Source organism: Echeneis naucrates, chromosome 17, assembly GCF_900963305.1.
Source record: "Echeneis naucrates chromosome 17, fEcheNa1.1, whole genome shotgun sequence".
NCBI lineage: Eukaryota > Metazoa > Chordata > Actinopteri > Carangiformes > Echeneidae > Echeneis > Echeneis naucrates.
In genome coordinates this window covers 8,602,573-8,623,325 of record NC_042527.1, presented here as the reverse complement: position 1 = coordinate 8,623,325, position 20,753 = coordinate 8,602,573, and the positions used below count along the sequence as shown (strand labels likewise).

The window sequence follows — 20,753 nt, the reverse complement described above, 5'->3', positions numbered from 1 at the left end:
TTTTTTGACGTCTCTCAATAAGAGGCCTGGGGTCCTTCCAAACAACTTTGGATGACACAGTATGATTGTGACCATTGGAAAACCACAGTAAAGGTGTTTAGTCTGAAAGACCAGATCCACTGTGTGGCTTCTGTAAGGCATTCACATGGACAATAGAAGCTTCTTTTAGCGGAAAGGTGGAGTTGGCTGGAGTTGTTTTTGGGTGAAACTTGCCTGAAGGCGGTACCAGTCTGTCTGAAATCGAAACTATAGCATGTCTTAGTGTTGCAATAAAACAACCGTTTTATAAACAGGAGTCGGTCGGTTCTTGAATCATCCCTCAGTCCGCTGCTCTGACCGTCGCCGACACCTCAGCTCGGCGGTGCGGCCCTGAAAGTGCTCCGGTCTGTTCTCCCACCAGACTCAAGGTTCCTCCTCTTTCCGATCCGAAAGCCAGCTACATTTTTTTGTGTGTGGCCACTTTGGGCCATGGATACAACCTTTAGCAGTTACAAAATCTGTTTATTGACACCTAGCTAATTCATTCAACAACTTGGTCAAAGAAACGGTGACCAGATTGGTAAGTATTTTCCTTAATTTTTCATTTGTTTCACTGAAACGGTCGCCGGAGCTTCGGTGATTTTTATTATTCATTTCTCCCACAGAAAAGCAGAAATCGCTAGCTAGCGACTAGCTGGTTTTTAGCTAGGTTAGCAGTAGGTAGCTGGTTAGCCTCAAAGCGAAAATGACAGAGGAGAGCTGTCATGTCAAAATGTACTCAAGGAAGATTTGTTAAAACAGACACTGCCTCGTACCTGACATTTTCTAGCGAGGTGGGGTTTTGTCATTAAATACCAAATGTAACGATAATGTTGCTGTAAGTGTTAACTGGAGTGTATTTGCCGGTGTTTTTCCTCAGTGTGACTGAGGAGTTGAAATCTGAGAACAAAGATCTATTGTGGGCTAGCTGGCTGTTAACATTAAGGGTACCGGTATGTTATATTTCAGCTGACTTCTTCCCCACCCTTCATATTTCCCTGCGAGAATCTCCCAACTAACCAGCTGGCTCAAACAGGGCCTTTCCTGGTCTAACTCTGAGTTGGAGAGTAATTCTTTCCATTTTAACACATTTTACACAATAACAGATATCCTGTCCAGAAGAAGTTGAAGTTGAATGACCATGAGACATGGATTTTAGGAGAAGACAGTCAGTGGTAAAAATTAACTTCCTCTTCTACAGGCAGATAAAAATCTAATTCATATTTGACTGAGCTCCACTCTTAACATTTCAGTCAGTGCAAGCTTTGGACAGCTCTCTGTGTATTTGTTGAGTTTAGAGTTTCTCCTGCATGGATTAAACGTCATTTACCACAGTGTCGCCAACACAACACAACACAACCCAACACAACAAAGGCACAGAATATGATCTTTCTCACTGCTGTTAGCATCACACCGGTTCCCCGCCCAGTGCAGATTATAAAGACAGAAATGTAGTGGTATTCCCTAAGCCCTGACTTCACCTGCATTAAAGCTGGACATATGTCAGTAGTTTTACATGGAAGATTTACCTGAGTTGACCCTCTAGTCTGAAGTTTTAAATATATATTATCCCACGTTTCTGTAAAGCTTCTCTACAGCTGATGTTTGACTGCTTTATGTTTTTCCACTTCTGCACTGGGTAAATTTTGTCAGTCTGATGACTGTTGTTAAAGTGAAAATGTAAAAATCTCCCCCAATCATTAGAACATGTTCCTAAGGAGCTATGGTAATGAAGAATGTATGTCTTGTTAGTGTCAATATTGCAAACTGTATTTGTTATTTTCACTCTCTAGGATGTAATGCTGATATAAGGCATGCATTGTCTTCATAGGTAACACAGTTGGAGTGAGGTGTGCTGACCAGTGAATGCATAGAGTCAAGAGGGTCAGACTTTGTGACAATAAAGAGGGTATCTGGAAAAGGTATGACATTTTGGAATCATGCTTTGTTTAGGATGGTCAATAATTGAATGGTTTAGCCAGTTCTGTAGAAGGAATGCAAAAGTGCAGGTGTGACTGGGTGCAAGCACTAAGTTTTTTTTCTTATGTCAATATCCAGCTGTGTGACAGTGAGCATGACGGCTGTGGACGGCCTTTCGCACAGTACAGAGGTGGTGGAGATGGAGGATGTCCCATCTCAGTACTTTGTGGAGAAACACTCTTGGGAGGGCCTTCGTGACATTATCCACTGTAGCAGGAAATACTCAGGCATGATTGCTAACAAGGCCCCCCATGATTTCCAGTTTGTGCAGAAAAAGGATGAAAATGGACCCCATTCCCACCGGTTGTATTACCTTGGTAAGATGATCGATTGTGCTACAAACAATGTCGTGTGTCAGCTTACTGTTAAGATTTTAATTGTACTGCAGTGTCTTTGCACTTCTTTCACTTTACATTGGCCATGTTTTCCTACCTTAGGCAGCAGATTATGATTGATGATGTCAAATTAATGACTTTGCGGAATTCACATTCTTCCAGTTAACATAGGCCTTTGTAGATGCCGCTGTTATGTTTGACTCTTTTTCAAATGCTTACAAGGAATGCCTTATGGGAGCCGAGAGAACTCATTACTCTACTCAGAAATTCCTAAGAAGATCCGTAAAGAGGCCCTCCTAGTGTTGTCATGGAAACAGATGCTGGATCATTTCCAGGTAAATTCCTCCTCTCTCTTAGTTCGGACCAGTACCAAGCAGCACAAGTACATATATCTCACAGATGGGTGAGTTAAGCAAGGAGTGGGGCTTTGGTTTTAAAGCATCAAAAATATGTTTAAAAAAATTAAGGATTTAATCAGTCATGGTTTGACACTGAGAGCAATGCATTTGGCATGTAACCATCATGACCATCACACTGGAACTTGCCAACAATTTGGACAGAAAAATGTTGATCTAGTGGAATAATTTTCTGTTTCCTGTCTGTTCTCTAAGGCTACACCGCACCAGGGGGCTTATTCTCGAGAGGAGGAGTTGCTGAGAGAGCGTAAACGTTTGGGAGCATTTGGTATCACCTCCTATGATTACCATGCTCAGACTGGCCTGTTCCTCTTCCAGGCCAGCAATAGCCTCTTCTACTGTCAGGATGGTGGCAACAATGGCTTCATCGTGAGTACACTAATGACTATTTTCCCCTATTGATTTAGAGTCCCTGGATAAAGGCCAGATTAAATCCAGGGCTCTGTTCATGATGTATCTGTCACTGGTACACTGAATACACCTGTTTGTGACTTAACTAAAATGTAATTACAGCAATTTACAAAGCTAGTTAATAGGGGTGGGAATCTTTTACCATTTCACGATTAAAATTGATTTTCAATTCAAAACGATTTGCTTCATAATGATTTCTCCTTCAATCTATAGGTGTGCAAAGGATCCTCGTGATCTTCTCCAGAATGACAAATGGAGACATTAAAGTTTCTTTTTGACATTTATTAAGTTTTAAACATGTATCCATGCTGAGATGGAATTGTTGCATAAAAGCAATATCACATTTTGCTTTAGTTGCAAAAATAAAAGTGTTGCAGAGAGTAGAGACTAGACCAGAGACGAGACCTCTCCAGACACTAGAGACTAGACCAGACCAAAAACCAGATCCCTCCATAGAAAAACTGGGAAAAATGTAAACGGAATTTGGGAAAAAAAATAAAAGACTTTATAGGGCTCTAGGTAAAAACCAAAATGAGTCCAAATCTTTGCTTTCAACAAGGACAGGGCCAGTTGATCCTCTCTTTCCTCCATTATTGTAGGGAAGATGATCATGGGACTATATATCATTATCAGTCATTCAGACCCACGCACATGCAAACTCTGCATATGAAGTCCCGGGAACCAAACCTGACACCTTCTTATTGTGGGACAACAGCACTTACCACTATGCCGCCATGCTGCCTCCTGTCAGTTTCTGTATTTAAAAAAAAATATATATGTTTACATGCAGTGCTGCTCTTCTGTTTCTCCATGACAAAGATTGTGTCTTTTGGTTTTAGCAGTCTGCTCCTGTAAAGCCTGTGGAGATCAAGACCCAGTGCTCAGGGACCCGTATGGACCCCAAGGTCTGCCCTGGGCACCCTGACTTCATAGCCTTCATCAATAATAATGACCTGTGGATAGCTAGCATTAAAACGGGTGAAGAAAGGAGGCTCACATACTGCCACAAAGGTCAGAAGCCTCTGGTCTTCATTTGAACTTATTTGATGTTCAAGACCTTTGCTTGTTATTTATATTTATATTTTTATATATATATTTTGTATCATCTTCAACTTGATTTAGTCTATAATGTTCCAACTCATTTCAAATTACATGCATGTTTGTTTTTTTACATCAAGTTCCAGGTGTATTGTAACATTACATACATATATGTTTGTCCTGATTTACTGAATACCTTTCAGGGGTGGATAATGTTAAGGAAGATCCCAAGTCTGCAGGTGTAGCAACATTTGTCATCCAGGAAGAGTTTGACCGTTTCACGGGCTACTGGTGGAGTCCCTCAGCCGTGGAAGGTCAGGAATTATAATGCTGCGATACCCAAATTATCATGGAGTAAAGATATATGACTGAGAGCTGCTGCTGGGTGTTTGTAGTTCTGTTTGTTTACAGTGTCCTCAAATTAATGACAGATTTTTCTTCCCATTAGACCCAGATGGAGGTAAAACAGTGTACCTCCTGTATGAAGAGGTAGATGAGACAGAGGTAGAGATTATTCATGTTCCATCTCCAGCACTGGAGGAGCGGAAAGCAGACGCATACAGATATCCTCGTACAGGTAAGTGTAACCATGCACACTGTCATAGATGGCCAAATTAATTCTATTAACATTTTCTATCATTCATATATTCCTAATGTTTTTATTTACAGGTAGTAAAAATCCCCAGTCTACCCTTAAACTGGCAGAAATAAAGACAGACCCTCAAGGAAGAGTAAGTTTTTCTTTATCTTTCTTTCTTTTGGAACATAACCATTAGATATTCCTAATGTGCATATGTTGTACTTACAGATTGTGAGTACGCAAGATAAAGAATTGGTCGTCCCCTTTACCTCCTTGTTTCCTGGGACAGAATACATTGCCAGAGTGGGATGGACAAGTGATGGCAAATAGTGAGTACCACAGTGACAACTTATATTGATTCTCAAAATGAAGCCTAATATTTGGCTATGAATAGTGGCATATGAAGGAACCGCTCTTAAATGTCCAGTTCATAGGGATTGGTTGGATCAGTTGTTTCCATGACAAATTTGTCAGTCTTTTGAGTTTGGTTTGTTTTGTGATCCCCTAGTGGCTGGGCAGTGCTTCTGGACCGCAGCCAAAGGAAATTACAGCTGGTCCTGCTGCCCCCAGAACTCTTCATTCTTGTTACAGATGATCCAGCTCAGAGGCAGGAGAGCCTGGAGGCCATGCCCAGTAACACACAGCCATACATAATCTACGAAGAGACCACTGATGTCTGGATTAATGTAGGAATTTTCCCATGCCACTCTATATATGTGACTGTTACAAGGTTTTTCTTCTGTAGATGTTAAGTAGCTGACAAACTGTTTTTCTTTCCCTGCAGGTTCATGATATATTCTATCCCTTTGTTCAAACAACAGAAGATGAGTTTACTTTCATTTGGATAAATGAGTCTAAAACCGGTTTCAGCCACCTGTATAAAATCACATCCCTATTACAACCAGGCTGTTACCATTGGACGGAGGACTACCAACACATAGAGGGTGAGGGACAAGTGGATGTCCCTGCATTTTATTCAAAGTTATATCTGGCAAATAATCACATAGCTGAATGTTGCTAAAACAAGAACACTTTTATCACCTCTCAACTCTGCCACCATGGTTAACGTCAGAGTTTTCTGTTTGTCACAGAGCATGCTGACTCTCTTATCTCTTCTCTACTCTAGGAGACTTCAAATGTGCAATCAAGGAGGAGATTACATTGACCAGTGGAGAATGGGAAGTGCTAGCGAGACATGGCTCCAAGGTTAGACAAGTCCCACAGTGAAGGCTATATAAAATCCATACTTAATGAAGGTGTATGGACTCACAAAGGATTTGTAAAGTTCCAAATATTTTTGGGGGGTTTTCAATTGTGCATTGTGCAAAAGTTCTTATGAGGTTAAAATGCTGACCCCCAGCTTACATATGAGGGTGTTTCCATTAGCTTCAAAGTCTAAAAGTCTACAACTGATGTTTTCCATCTACTGACGATGCTCTGTCACTTTTACTTCTTACTTCTGCTATTAAAAATTGAATACAAAGTCAGTTGATGTAACGATTCTCCTTTCCATTTAATTACATTTTTCTTTCTTCTCAGATCTGGGTGAATGAGGCAACAAAGTTAGTGTACTTCCAGGGCACCAAGGATACTCCTCTGGAGCACCACCTTTACGTGGTCAGCTATGCCTCACCGGGAGATGTGGTTAGGCTAACCAAACCTGGCTTCTCTCATAGCTGTTCTGTTAGCCAGGTAAAATCACTCATCACCTCAGCCAGTATTCCCAACTGCTTAACAGGTCATCCTCTGCTGAACAGTGCCTTTTGCTGCTTGTGGGTAAAAAAATAAAATAAAGTGGATATGTTTTTGAAATTGTTTAAATTCAGTTTCATGTTATGACCTAAAATAGCACTGCCTTACAGTGTGACAGGTTACTGGGGTTACACCAACATTAGAGATTTGGGGAAATAGAATATTTGGAATAAATTGAACCAGGTCAGAAACCACTTGTATTTCTTCATAAGAATAGAAGTTAAAGAACCTTTAAAAATGTGAGCAAAGTTTGCACAGCTGAGAATTAGTCTGATAGTTTGCAGTATACGGGGTCTTCTGCAGCAGTCAGGAATGACAGTTGCGTCGGCCTTTTAGTACGAGTACAGGGCCCTCTCGTTGATCTTCTCACAGCATTTCATTTCCTTCATTGTCCTTGTAAATAGTAAATCTATTTGGTCCCAATTTGATTATTCTGAAGTGTTTTTTTTTTGTTTGTTTGTTTTTTGGGTTTTTTTGCAACTCTCTCCCCTCCTCTCTCTGCAGAACTTTGACTTTTTTGTCAGCCACTACAGTAACGTGAGTACGCCTCCATGTGTTCACGTCTACAGACTGACCAGGTCAGAAGGTGACCCCCTGCACATTGTACCTGAGTTCTGGGCCAGCATGATGGAATCACCAGGTAAACAGAACTTGGTGTAAACCATCACCATACTTTAGATTTCTTACCAAACTAAAGTATCAAAAATTACTAAAATACTGAAATACAACCCTCGAAAAAAAATTTAGAGACCACTGCAAATTTTTCAGAAATCAGCATCTCAGCATACATGACAGTCATTCCATTCCACTGTCTGTTGAATTCTAACAATAGCACACCTGTTTCTACCTAATAAGGTACTGATGAGGTGATAACCTGAACTAAATCTTATTTAACGAGAAAATGTATAAAAACATTGCCGTGGTCATCGCTATCCTCTTGCAATAGGACCGACTTGATGGCAAAAACAGCGCGAGTAGTACATCAGAAGTAATTGGAAGATAAAAAATAACTCTTGGCCATGCTAAAAGAAAAGTTTTGTGTGAGTAAAAGAAGGGTTCAATTCTGGCTATATTGGCAAAGGGACACAGTGAGCATTGGGTTGCTTCCATCCTTAACATTTCTAATATGGCAGTTCGTAAGAACAGGGTCAAGGAGCAGACATTGGGAATAAAACAGTGACAGTCTGGCAGAGGCCACCAACGACTCTCCACTGACCAGGATGACTGCCTCCTCATTCGATTGCCACTCAGGAACTGTAGGATGACATCAAGTGACCTACAAAATGAATGGTAAATGGCAGGGGTGAAGTGCACGACGAGAATGGTTGGAAACAGACTCTTAGAGGCAGGGCTCAAGTCGTGTGCAGCTAGAAAAAAGCCCTTCATCAATGAGAAACAAAGAGGAGCCAGGCTGAAGTTTTCAAAAGATAGAGGACTGGAGTAAAGTCATCTTCTCGAATGAGTCTAATTTCCAGCTTTGTCCAACACCTGGTCCTCTAATGGTTGGACAAGCCATCAAACAAAAGCTGAGCTGCTTGAATTCTTGCACCAGGAATGCCATAAAGTCACCCAACAGCAATGTGAAAGACTGGTGGAGAGCATGCCAAGATGCATGAAAGCTGTGATTACAAATCAGGGTTATTCCACCAAATATTGATTTCGGAACACTTCCCAAGTTAAAATAATAGTAATGTGTTTTTTGCATTTTGTGAGGTCTGAAATTCCACCTTTTTTTGGTATTTTGACCATTTTTAATTTTCTGCAAATAAATGCTTTAAATGAAAACATTTATATTTGGAATTTGGGACTAATGTTGGTAGTTTATAGAATAAAACAAAAACATTCATTTTAATCGAACGTATACCTATAAATAGCAAAATCAGAGAAAGAGATAATTTTGCAGTGATCCCTTAATGTTTCCAGACCTCTGTGTAGCACAGGTGGCTTGTTTCAACATCAAACTGGGACACAAGATGAATCAGGCAAGAGCCCCTCAAATACCAGATCTTGATCCAAAATTTCTCATGTGATGTCTTTTTCAAACTTAATAACAATTGCTGCCTGTAAAATGTTGAAGTTGTTCTTTTGCTGATCATGGTAAATTACAAACCTAATTTAAAAAAGGAAGCCATCAATTAGCACACAGATTTGACTCTGATTCACTGTGCAGAGATGATATTAGTTAGTCATAGACAACACTCTGACCAAATGTGAGGGTTGGCCACTTATCTGTGGTTTTATTTTAGGAACAATCAATAAAGCAATGTCTGACTTTGATTAGATCAAGGACAGGGAGTGTGAGGTAGAATGCCGTCCTCCAGACAATCCTGACAGCAATCTGATGATGTGATGCTCAAACACGTATGTCATCATGGACTCTTTTTGTCAAAGCTTGATTAAAATACTAAGAATAGTAAGAAAAAAAATTGTGCTCCAGTATCCAAGTTGATATTATGGAGCGTTGGTTAGGGTTAGGGTTAACCCCTAACCCATGCTGGCATGCATGCCATGTTATCACACTTTCCTGGGTTCCATTCCAGGTCACTCCCCTCCCTCTGTGTCCTATAGGATACTCTGCCACTGACTATTTGTCAGAAAGGCAGAGAAACCCCCCCCAAAAAATTAGCAATACAAAAGATAAAATAATAGTTATTTCTGTGTAGAACAAATACTAATACATCAAAACACATTTTGGCTGAACTACAACAAAAGGTATTTTAATATTCATGTGTCAAATTTTCCCAGGTTGCCCAGGAGATTACAATCCACCTGAGATTTTTGACTTTCCAGGGAAGTCTGGCTTCCAGCTGTATGGAATGGTATACAAACCTCACAACCTTCAGCCCGGCAGGAAACATCCAACTGTTCTCTTTGTGTATGGAGGCCCACAGGTTTGTGGCTGTTATTCATTGTGTGTCATTTTAGACCTCTTGCTACCTGAAAAAGTACTTTGAATCCCAGATAACAGGTAGCACCATATTTTGTGGTTCATATGTTTTCAGGTGCAGCTGGTGAACAACTCCTTTAAGGGGATGAAGTACCTCCGTCTGAACACGCTGGCCTCTCTGGGCTATGCTGTGGTTGTTATTGATGGCAGGGGTTCCTGTCAGAGGGGCCTTGAATTTGAAGGAGCACTAAAAAACAAAATGGTAAATTCAGAGTCGGATATTTAAATAAATGCAGATTTGCATGAAAGTAGAAAGGGGACTGAATGTCTTGCAAAGATGCACACCTGCCAGGTTAAAGAGAATCATTTCACATTTGTCTGGACAGGGGCAGGTGGAGATTGAGGACCAGGTGGAGGGGCTGCAGTATGTGGCAGAGAAGTTTAACTTTGTGGACCTGAGCCGTGTCGCTATCCACGGCTGGTCCTATGGCGGGTTCCTCTCCCTCATGGGCCTCATCCAGCGGCCCAATGTCTTCAAGGTTAGAAGGCCTTTTTACCCTTCAGCCATCCTTTTTATCTTTAAACCACTAACCAACCCAATATCTGTGAAAAATCTCCACGGTATTATTTAAACAAAAAAGTTTTTATTGGTTTCTGAGTTCTGATATTTCATATTTAAAGTGTAGGTGCAGTTACCACTTATATCCACATGGTGTCTGTGTTGGACAGTGTTACAGTGTGTTACTTATAACCTTCATGTCTGAGGATGCAGCCCTATGGAAGAGTGATTGAAAGTTTCATTTGTGTCCCAAAGTAGTTTTTGCCAAAGTATTTATCCAGCTAGGCCATAATATCAGCATCAGAGCTTACGGTAATTGAACATTTTCCAGCAACTCTCAATAATTGCCTTCATTCTGGATTGTGTGTCCCTGCCAGCTGGCCATTGCGGGCGCCCCAGTGACTGTGTGGATGGCCTACGACACTGGCTACACAGAGCGTTACATGGATGTTCCTGAGAACAACCAGCAGGGCTACGAAGAAGGATCTGTGGCTTTGCATGTGGAGAAGCTGCCAAGCGAGTCAGTACACACACCCATTTAATAAGTTGGCAAGACATGAAAAACATGCCTAGATTTCTTCTAGCATTTGTGAAATGTATAAGTGTCAAATCATTCGTGTTTGAGATGACAGGCTACATCAGGCCAGTGTTTCAAACACCCAGAGAGGGCCTGACAGACAGCATGTTGGGGCACTGCTCTAGGACACCGAATTTATATTGGAGTGATGCCGAAGCCCTGCAGCTGCAGCGTTTCAGCTTCCTATAAATTTTCTATCTTTCCATTCTTTTTAATAATGATGGTAGTCAAAAAGGTCGGAGCGTTCTATTATTTAAAACTGTGCAATGTATAAAATCAGGAATTGCTCTGTATGTCTTGTCATGTGCAAACTTAATGCTTGTCATTCCAGGCCCAATCGTTTGCTGATTCTTCACGGTTTTCTAGATGAGAACGTGCACTTTTTCCACACCAATTTCCTCGTGTCACAGATAATCCGTGCTGGGAAGCCCTACCAGCTTCAGGTTAGCACCAACAACTTCATTCTACTTCCCTATACTTCTGTCTGATGCTGCTGTATGAAATCACTCCCTCATAGATGATGCACTTTACAGATCTTAGTGAATGTCTACAGATGACTGAAGTACATGAAAAATGAAACAATAAGTGAGTTTAGTGCATTTTCTTAGATCAACGCAATACAGTACAATAACAGATCCAATGTTATGCATTCTGAGTAACGTTGTCGTGGGACCAACTAGACGAAACACTGGTGACCCCAAAGACATGTTGGTTATCACTGCTCACTGAGCTAGTTAGATATAGTTATCTTTAGGGCATGTAGGGTAGGTCGCAAGGTTGTTAAGTTTAGGGATTTAGTCACTGAGCCTGGTCCATTTATTTTGTAGCACAAGATTCTTGTGTTTACTTCGAATTCAGTGCTGTTTTCATGATTCTGTGAAGATATTTATACATATATACACTACCAGTCAAAAGTTTGGACACACTTTCTCATTCAAATGAATAGGAAAGTGTGTCCAAACTTTCTCTCTCTCTCTATACACATTCACACACACACACACACACACAGGTTGATTATGTGTGACATCTGTGGCTCTGTTTCAATCATCCAGGTCTACCCCAACGAACGGCACAGTATTCGCTGCCCTGAGTCTGGAGAGCACTACGAGATAATGCTGCTGCATTTTTTACAACAATACCTCTAAAATGAGACAATGGAAAGAAGTCTACTTTCCTCTCTGTCCTCCTTTGCTCCCTCCTGATCACCGCCCATCTTCACTCACCCTTACCTCCTGATCCCAACCCTGTCTCCAACTATTCACCCTGTAGCGGAGAGGCGGTCAGACACTCTGCAGCCATAAGCCCCCTCTCTCCTGTTATTTAGTCCTCTCACTTTTCCACCATGCTTCCCTTCTTCATGCTCTCTCTCTTCTTCTGTTACTCACTTGCTCGCCCTGTCTCCTCCATGCCCTCCCTCCTGTGTAGAATCTGGGGTATGGTTTACGAGCACAGAGATTTGGTGTCTCACCCTGTAAGATGAACAAAGACAAGGACATATGGAGAAATATTTGAAGGCTGTGTCACATTGACTCATTGCTCAGCCACGTCCTCATCTGCAACTATGATTTTTACCAAATGTTGTTGTGTTGTTTCCCCTCGCCCCACCTGTTTTATTCACTTGAGTCAGTTGTAGACACAGGTTACAGTTCACAGATATAAAATGGAATCTATAAACATATTTGCAGACCTTAGCACACACATTATGTGCAAAATACACATACAAATAAGCACTCGCAAGTGCACTCACACAGACTTGCAATATCCATATATACTGTGAGTTTGTACCTGGCAGTTTGTGTTATATTGAAAAAAGGAGGAAAACCAAGTCACTTCCTCTGTTCACATGTTTTAATGGTGTTGTTGAAAATAAAATATTTTTATGGATTTTTATTCCTTTTTCTGAGTGCTGACAGCAGCACTCATTGAATTTTTTTTGTGCTGTTTTCTCTCCTTACATTTCATTGCTCGAAGTGTCTGCTTGCCTTCTTAACACATAATTTATATTTGCCAAAGTACCTCTTGACTCTTGATCATGCTGGTATTTCCTTTTTTTACTGCAATAAAGACAACAGGAGGGTGAGCACTGGAGTCTTACAACAGCTTTGTACCACCAGAATACAATTTGTACATGACAATAAATAAATGTATGAATCACATCACAGGCTCTCTTTTCCCGCTGTCTTTGTATACACCGTGTTACAGGTCATGTATGTTAGCTACAGCACGTCTTTCTCTTCATGTTTCCTAACTGGAAGGTACTCAACTCTCTCTCTATTAATATTCCACTCAAAGCTTCAGTTGTATCCACCTCATGTCCGTCTGCTCTGAGCTGCACCTGACCAAACCTTCAGCCTCTCATGCAGCCACACTCTTTCACAAGTGAAGCAGCAGAAACCCGATGGTCCCTGCGGCGCCTCCTTTTGTGGACATCACTGTTTCCATGGTAACCCACTCATAATGGAGTCCACTTGAGAGGTGAGTCCCAACTGCTGATTACAACCACAAGATGGCAATGGTTATATATAATGAATATTTCTATTACACAAGCAGTCATCCAATTAACACCTCTGTTGACATTGCAGAGAGGGATTATTCACCTCTTTGTTTCCTTCATTTATTGAAGTTGAAATGAAATGAAACAGCATTTATAATTGAGCTAAAACAATTAGTTGATTTCCTACACATTACACATTCAATACCTTAATTAAGAAAATAATCATACTTTCAGCCTAATGTATATCAGTAGGTGCAAATAGTGATTTAAGTGAAGTACTTTATACATTTTACTGACTCTTCTTAGGTACCACTTCTTGTGGACTGCTTATATTGTCACATTAGTGCTTTTTCTTCAGAAAGGAAGAGACGCATTTCTTCCTTAAGTGTTTGTTAACTTGCATTCTTAAATTGAAGAACTGGTAATGATCACAATTCAATTCATTGTTTGCTGCATTTAAGAAGTTCCCTTGTATTTGGCCATTTACTTCCACTCACCTTTAAACTCCCTGAAGGTCAGCAGAGGAACTACTCCATTAGATCACCTGTTACGGAGGTTGATCCTTAACCAGTTGTGAATGTTCGGAGGATCACTGTGGATGAAGCACATTAACAGTAAGCCGAGCAAGGAGGTAGAAAGTGGTGCAATGAAAATTCAAACTGACATCTTGAAGCTACTGAAGTATGCTTCCAAGTGGTATGACTAAGCTGGTAAAGTCTTTAAGATAGCAGTGATCTGCCACGTGTGGTTCAAAGGAATGGTCTCAGCGTACTTTTAGTTTGAACCTGTAGTCCAAGAAAATCAAGAACACATCTGCCTGTGGACCATTTGGGTAAAATTAGCGTGTCCGTTTAAATTAAAGGAATTTCATGAATAGAAAAGCCAAAGTAACAGTTCTGCTTTCAGTTTCAAATCCCTAAAAAAAAAACAAAGCAAAACCTTGATTGTTTTTAAATTTGGGAAAAATCATCTGTTACTCAACAAGTTAGCTGAAATTTCCTCATAGAGAAACAAATGGTTGTAATATCCACCAGAAATAGCAACAAGTTTGACATTTTGGGCTAGTTATTTTAATTTGATGTTTCTGTCACATTTTTAGATTACCTAATATAGTATCTGTGATCGCCTTTTTATTATATTATCAAAAAGGTACATTGAAGGTGTCATATAACACACAGACAAAAAGTATTATTAGTTTAAATCAATTTTATTGGCTCATTTTTGGCCAAAAAAAGATTGATATTTCTTCTATAAAAAAAAAAAACAAACAAAAAAACAAAATAGTTTTACATCTACAAAAAAAAAAAAAAAAAAAAAAGACAGTATAAATTACAAACAGGCAGCACCAGAAATATATATATTGATTCTTTACATCCTTTAAATAAGAAAAGAGGACATCTACAATAACAAACTCAAGTCACAACGAAATCGACAAATCAGTAAAAGACAGCTCACATTCCTTCATACACTATGCACAAAATTGTGTCATCTTAAAACTAGTCAATATGACTAAGCATCATCAAAATCTCCACAGAGAAATGTTGGTCAGTGAAGTATATGCTGAGTTTGATTCAAAACTAATTTCATTCAGAATATGCTCTATATTGTACAAAAGGCTGGAATGATCTTCAGTACCTCAAAACGCTCTCCAACATCGCTCTTAATACAGTTTCTGCATTCTAATCCTAGTTTACAGTGATTTGCAACTTTACATAATGCTTCTGAGCACGGCTCTCAGGTTATTGTAGAAGATTAAAGTCACCGTTTGATCTGCACCAATGGATTGTTCAATCAGTTTGTGTTTCACCCCTACAAAATGAGAGCAGCTGGCAGTGCTGTTTACCTGCCATGAACGCACAGCCAGCATTCACTGTTAACACCAGACGTCTGCTGAGGAGTCTTGACTTGTTTGAAGCGTTTTGTGGCCAACACCGCAGTGGACAGGACTAGACTTGCTCTATAGGAGCTCCTGCCTAAAGCCCTCAAAAGGAATCAACTGCGATTGTGAAACAAACTTTAAAAAAAAAGAAAAAAAAAAAAAAGAGAGAGAGATAGAAAGAACATGCTCCCCCACACATTTTTTCCTCTTTCCATATGTAGCTTGAGGCACAAGAAAGGACTCTGCTTGTCAGTGGAAACACTGAACTCATTGAGTGGGAGTTCTTTTGTTCTGGTACAAAATCTTCCTCAAGAAGACAACCAGGAAAATGAAAATCTCTACTACCCTTTCAACCAAGCACCAGGAAAAGAAAGAACAGTCCAAGCTCTCCTTGTCTTTCTTTAGGCCTTTTCCTTGCTTTAGGACTTGTTCTCGATTGCAGCAGGGGCGATCATCATCACGCTGGACTTCAGCGGGTAATAGCGGCCTCTCCAGGTCTTCCAGAAGATGCCTTGCTTCCTCTGGTGTCGCTGCTTTGGAGGAGGGCTCTGGAAGTATCTGCCATTTAGGTTGGAGCGACCGCAGTTACTAAACCACCAACCACCTGTAAAAGACAAAGAATATTATCATCAGGTAAGACATTCTGTTTCGGCTCAAGTTAAGACCTGAAATGGGAATCACTGGCCATAGTGAGCGTCATGTGCAACTCACCAGAAAGATGCTTGGCGCAGTTGGTGTCATTTTTCTGGTCGTTGTCTTGGTCCTGGGTGGAGAAAGGCAGACCAGAGGTGGCGTCGGTCCCCAGGGAACTCTCTAAGATGCTGAAGGTGCCAGTCTCCTGAATGCGGAGCGAGTACTTGGTTTCCTCTCCGCCCAGTTGGAATGGTAAGCGAATGGATGCCAAGTCATTCCCCCAGTCAGAGAGCTTGATGTTGAGGATGTAGCCACCAGCTCCAGCGATGGAGTGGATTTTTTGAAGACCCAACCAGAACTCTCCTGGAGAGGAAGATGAATAGAAGAAAGAAAAGGTGAGAAAACTACCAGCTGCAGAAAAACTGTGCTCTGCCACTGTTTAAGCTTTCGTGTCATGAGATGCTTTTGGACACAACCTCCTGTATTCTAATGCGGTGGCTGTAAATACTGCGATGCTGTGTGAACTGATCTGGTCCTGACCAGGCCAGTTAACAGCTGGAGTTAGTGAGATGAGATCAAATCCAAGCAGGAATTTACCATTCAGGCTGCCAAAGCCTTTCTCATAGGCCTGCCATAGCTGGTCAAAGTTCACTGAGCCATCTTGGCGCCTCTGGACCACTGTCCAACCACCATCTGAAAAGAAAGAAAGAGGAAGTGTTTTGTGAGGTAAAAGCTACTTATTGTTGTATAGACTTGCTGCTTCTTTGAAATTTGTGACTATTCTTTGGAAACTGTCGGCCAAGCTCCACTGAAGTTAAAAGAAGAAAGAAGAAAATGTTTAACTCAGCTCACCAGCTGTCATCTCACAGAAGACTTTAAAGGGCTCTGCGTTTATTGGCTGGATGGTGTAGATCCCAGTCGTAGTCTCTCCTCTCAGGAAAAGCTCATGACAGTCTGATGCCATCTCTACAATGGGAACAAAGAGAAAAAAAAAACAAAACTAATTACAAGGACAAACAGGTCTGCAAGACACTGCAAGAGCCCACAATGTTTACAACCCTGCACTTCCACCAATGCCTCTTATGAGACATTTAACAGACGTGTTTTTCTTCAGCTGTGCAGCCCTGAACTTTGCACTGTTGCTGTGAGAGAGTAAAAACATGTTTATGAAACTGAGGAGAAATATTTTTGCCCAGTACTGTTTTTCCTTGTACATTTGCCATCATTTTAGGTTTTATTCTGTCATGTGTTTTACAGTAAAGGGCTATTTGGAAACCGGTGCTTATTTACTCTGCCCAGATTTCATAAGTAGGTCATTCACAGTGTAAGAACCTCTCAGTGGCACATTTCTCTGCACGGCTAGAACGGACTGTTTGCAAATAAGACTATCACTCCAAGTGAGCTTATCAGTAAGTCTGGAGATATGAACTTATACCCGATAGAGCCTTTGACCTCGCCGTGTCAGAGGAGAGAGCAAGTAAAAACTCCTTTCTCTGTTACAAACATGACCTTTCTCCCGGTTCCCAAGCACACTCCTCCCTCCCCCCACCTCCCCCCTTTATGGCTGCTTTGGCCCTCCAGTCTATTGAGTTACACACTACAAGCCTGAACATTCCTCAGTGCCCCCTCGCCTCCTTGGCTTGTCACACGTCGCTCACGTGCACAGCAGCCTCTCTATGATGTAGGAGTGCATGGCTGGTGCATGGTTAGCGCATGCAAGGGGAGTGATCAAGGGGTGGTGAGGGGAGGGGGGTGCTGTTGCTGTAGGGGGATATCTGAGATGGTAGGGAACCACAAAGCAGGAGACTCCAGAGCCATTTGTTTGGAACGATCAGTCGTGTGGCCAATGAGGCACGAGACTAATAGTAACCCCTTAGTAATCCCTTTTTTGATGTTGATGACATAATGTCATGATGCTGCTTAATACATTAACACAAAAAGAAGCGAAGAATAAATAAAATAAGATTAAAACTACAGTAAAATCTAATTTTGCATTTTGATTTAATTATTTGGTTGATTATTTGCCTGGTTATTATTTCAGTGTAGACATGTCTGTTGATCTCAGAGACCCACAACTTCATTTTCATAGTGACCCTTCCTCTAGAGGGATGAACTCTCTCTGGCCAGTTGTGGCTGTGGTCCGCCTTAAGGTCAGGGGTTGTCCTGAACTTTGGCACACTTCTTATTCATTACAATGGGAAAGATGGAGGCAGAGGTGGGGACGGTGTGTTTGTGTGTAAGAATGGGGGAGGAGAGGCGGTGGGGGGGGGGGGGGTCTGGCAACCTGACAGATCTAGGGGAAAGGTTGCTCATTCTCAAGTGATGTACACATGTTTGTTTTACACACTGAGTCTGGATCATTTGGAAAAAAGTGTGTGTGTGTGTGTGTGTGTGAATGTGTTTGGGCGGGGGGGTGGGGTCTTCAAATCAGAGGGAGATATCTGTACAAAGTTCACAGATAAATTTAGACTGCCTTCACCCATTTTCACCCTTGTTTTCTTTTTTTTCCTGCGCTCAGACACAAGGACGGTAATCTGAGGAACACTGTGATAGATTTATCCAAAGCCTCAAAGGCTTCCCTCCCTGTTTCCCTGCTTGACATCACAGAAACGACCACTGTGAGAAATCGCAGGGAGCTGTGTGACCCTGAATGTGGGCTCTCAAAGACCAGCAACCTTTCCCCCAGTTGAAACCTTGCCAGAGAAACCAGCTGTTTTTTCCTCATTCCTCAAATCCTGCTGATGTCAGAGCTCAGAGGTGTTATTGTAATTTATTCTGGCTGGCTGAACTCAACTGTTACCTCAGCCACGTTCACCTTTCCCCCAGTTCTCATCTCTGGTCTTAAAAAAAAAAAAATGAAAATCACAGACTAGTTAAAATTCACTTCAATATCTAGTCTCATAATCTCCTTAATCACTATCTTTGGATTTCTTTTATATTTTCCTGCATTTAGGAATAAAAATGTTAAGTAAATAAGTGCGTGTGACTAAACTGTGGCGAGCGAAGAAGCTGGGTGTCTGAGCTCTCCCTCAGTTGGCCTGAGTCCAGTGTGGATGAAAGCCATCATTATGACCAGCCCAGTCACAGTTAAACTCAGCTGGGAGCAGCAGCTGCTTGGCGATGCTGCACGCCGAGGACATCATTAACTGCCTGTGACAATGACTGCACATAACAGTATGAAGGGCACCGATAAAAGACTGTCTCTCCCATTTTTTTCCACTCCTATTCATCAAGTCTTTTCCCCGGAGTAGTAAAAATAAAGCTCTGAACAAAAACATTATAAACATTTTGGTTTTCTTGGCCCAAGTGAATAAGCCTTAAGCAACTTGTTGTCAGCAACTTCATTCCTATTGCCGTGTTAATGTTTTGCTGTCTTAATTGAACAATGTCATTAGGATTTAAAGACTAAACGGCGCAGAGTCCACCAGAGACGTCAAGCTGAGCAGAGAAGCGTGCCCCAAATTGATTCCATTCCTTGATTTTAATTGCCAATGATTTAAGCTTCTTTGTGGTTTGACTAAACAGATGGCTTGCCACATTTGGCGTCAGGTTTCGTGCGGTCGACTTAAGACGGTGTCAGGAGGATGTTTTACTTACCAGCTGGCGAGTCTCCTTGCTCTTGGCCGTTGGGGTCACTGGCCAGTGGGGAGGGTCTCAGTCGTGACTGCTGGATCTGGAAAAGCAAACCAGTCAGTCAGTCATTCAATTTCAATAACTGCGGTAAAATGAGATATGTCCCAATGAGTGCTACGATGGGGATGCAGAGATGTGGGACTGCTGGATTTGAAGTCTGGCTGCTCACCTGACTTTGCAGGGTCCTGATCCGCACATTCTGCTTGTCAAGCTTCTCTTGCTGGAGTCTGATCCGCTCGATCAGATCGTCAATGCGTCTGTTCTGAGTTTCCAGCATCAGCTGACAGAAAACAACACGGTTTTTGAGCATTGCTTAACTTTTTTCTACACTGTCTGCACATAGCACATTCTGAGTGAAGCACAAACATTTCCCTAACACACAGGGCCGCTTGCAGGCCGCCATTCAAAGCTGGAGCGCTGTACATTTTCATGGTACAATGGTGAGCATTTGTTCTTTCCAAGCCTCTGTGGTGTGGTTATGTAACCCTCAGCTCCTCGGACTCTTTGTAAAAGGCAGAACTGCCGAGGAAGTGCCGCTCTCCTAAACCCCTTCAGCAGAGTGACAAATGCCTGAATGTGTCCGGGGTGTAAAAGTGACAGCTGTGGAAAATGATTCACACATTCCTGTGGCTGATGTGCAGATCTCTTTGTCTGACGGAGAGTGTTTCCCTGCACGTACTGCACGCACTGTGTGCTTGTTAAACCCCCCCCCCCCCCGCCTGCCCTGCATGCATTTCTGCCCTATAACTGAGAGAAGCAGCCCCACCACCTCTGCAGAGGGGGGCTGTGCAGTGACAGCCCTCATTGTTGCATTTACCACACAGGTGTTTGCTCTCTCACCTGGATCGTGCGGACCTCGCTCTTGTTCCTGGGGTCGGCCGGTCCGGACTCTCCCTGCAGCATGCTGTCCACCTTCCTCTCCAGCCGGCTCAGCCTCTCGCCCATCGTCCTCCTCTCCTGCTGCATCTCCTCCGCCTTCTCCTTCAGCTCGGCCGTGACGTTCAGCAGCTGGCCCTCTCTGTCCTCCAGCCCCCGGGCCCGGACCTTCAGGGCCTCCCCCTCCTCACGCAGCCTCTGGCTCTCCTTCCCCAGCTCGGTCACCGTGCGGTTGAACACCTTCATCTTGGTGGAGATGTCCCTCATCTGGACTTTGGTCTTGTCCACATGCTCCTTCAGGCCCTGCCCCAGCTGCAGCAGGCCGTGGGCGATGACGTTCACGTCGTCCCACGCCGCGTACTGCACGCGTTTCTCCTTGGCTGCAGCGCCGGCTGCGGAGCCGGCCTTCCTGTCCAGAGGGAAAGCTGTGGCCAGGAGCGCCGCCAGGCTCAGCGTCAGGGCGGCCAGTGTTGTCTTCATGCCTGCTGATGTTTCAAAGCGTGTCTTTTCTCGCGGCAAAGGCGTTGTGGGGTTGTGTCACAGAGCTCAGGCTCCTGTCTGAGCGGACTGCAGCAGCACTGTTTTATAGTTTCAGCCCTCAACTCCGAGCTGTCAGCCGCCTGCCATTGGCCAGCCGAGCAGAGGGAGGGGAAGAGCTCCTCTCAGGTTTCTGTCCCCGCTCCAC

General features: G+C 42.4%; 2 protein-coding genes across 3 annotated transcripts; one reads left to right on the top strand and one right to left on the bottom strand.

The window, feature by feature from the left end:
* Positions 1-311: 311 nt before the first annotated feature.
* Positions 312-12,712, top strand: LOC115057415 (dipeptidyl peptidase 9-like). Of its 2 annotated transcripts, none has more exons than XM_029524521.1 (21): positions 312-559; positions 1,850-1,940; positions 2,077-2,315; positions 2,556-2,668; positions 2,945-3,118; positions 4,003-4,171; positions 4,402-4,512; positions 4,647-4,775; positions 4,868-4,929; positions 5,007-5,107; positions 5,287-5,464; positions 5,563-5,722; positions 5,905-5,984; positions 6,318-6,470; positions 7,035-7,170; positions 9,276-9,421; positions 9,533-9,679; positions 9,804-9,956; positions 10,354-10,496; positions 10,885-10,996; positions 11,606-12,712. In XM_029524521.1, the coding sequence occupies exons 2-21, from the start codon at positions 1,885-1,887 to the stop codon at positions 11,696-11,698; spliced, it is 2,655 nt and encodes an 884-aa protein (XP_029380381.1). In that variant the 5' UTR covers positions 312-559; positions 1,850-1,884; the 3' UTR covers positions 11,699-12,712. The 2 variants fall into 2 exon arrangements, with proteins under 2 accessions (XP_029380381.1, XP_029380380.1); XM_029524520.1 differs by having other exon boundaries at positions 4,000-4,171.
* A 1,658-nt stretch (positions 12,713-14,370) lies between these two features.
* Positions 14,371-20,548, bottom strand: angptl4 (angiopoietin-like 4). The gene is made up of 7 exons (XM_029524772.1): positions 20,033-20,548; positions 19,362-19,472; positions 19,157-19,232; positions 16,412-16,525; positions 16,157-16,252; positions 15,638-15,922; positions 14,371-15,530 (listed from the first exon to the last, which is right to left on the bottom strand). The coding sequence occupies exons 1-7, from the start codon at positions 20,546-20,548 to the stop codon at positions 15,346-15,348; spliced, it is 1,383 nt and encodes a 460-aa protein (XP_029380632.1). The 3' UTR covers positions 14,371-15,345.
* Positions 20,549-20,753: the final 205 nt, after the last annotated feature.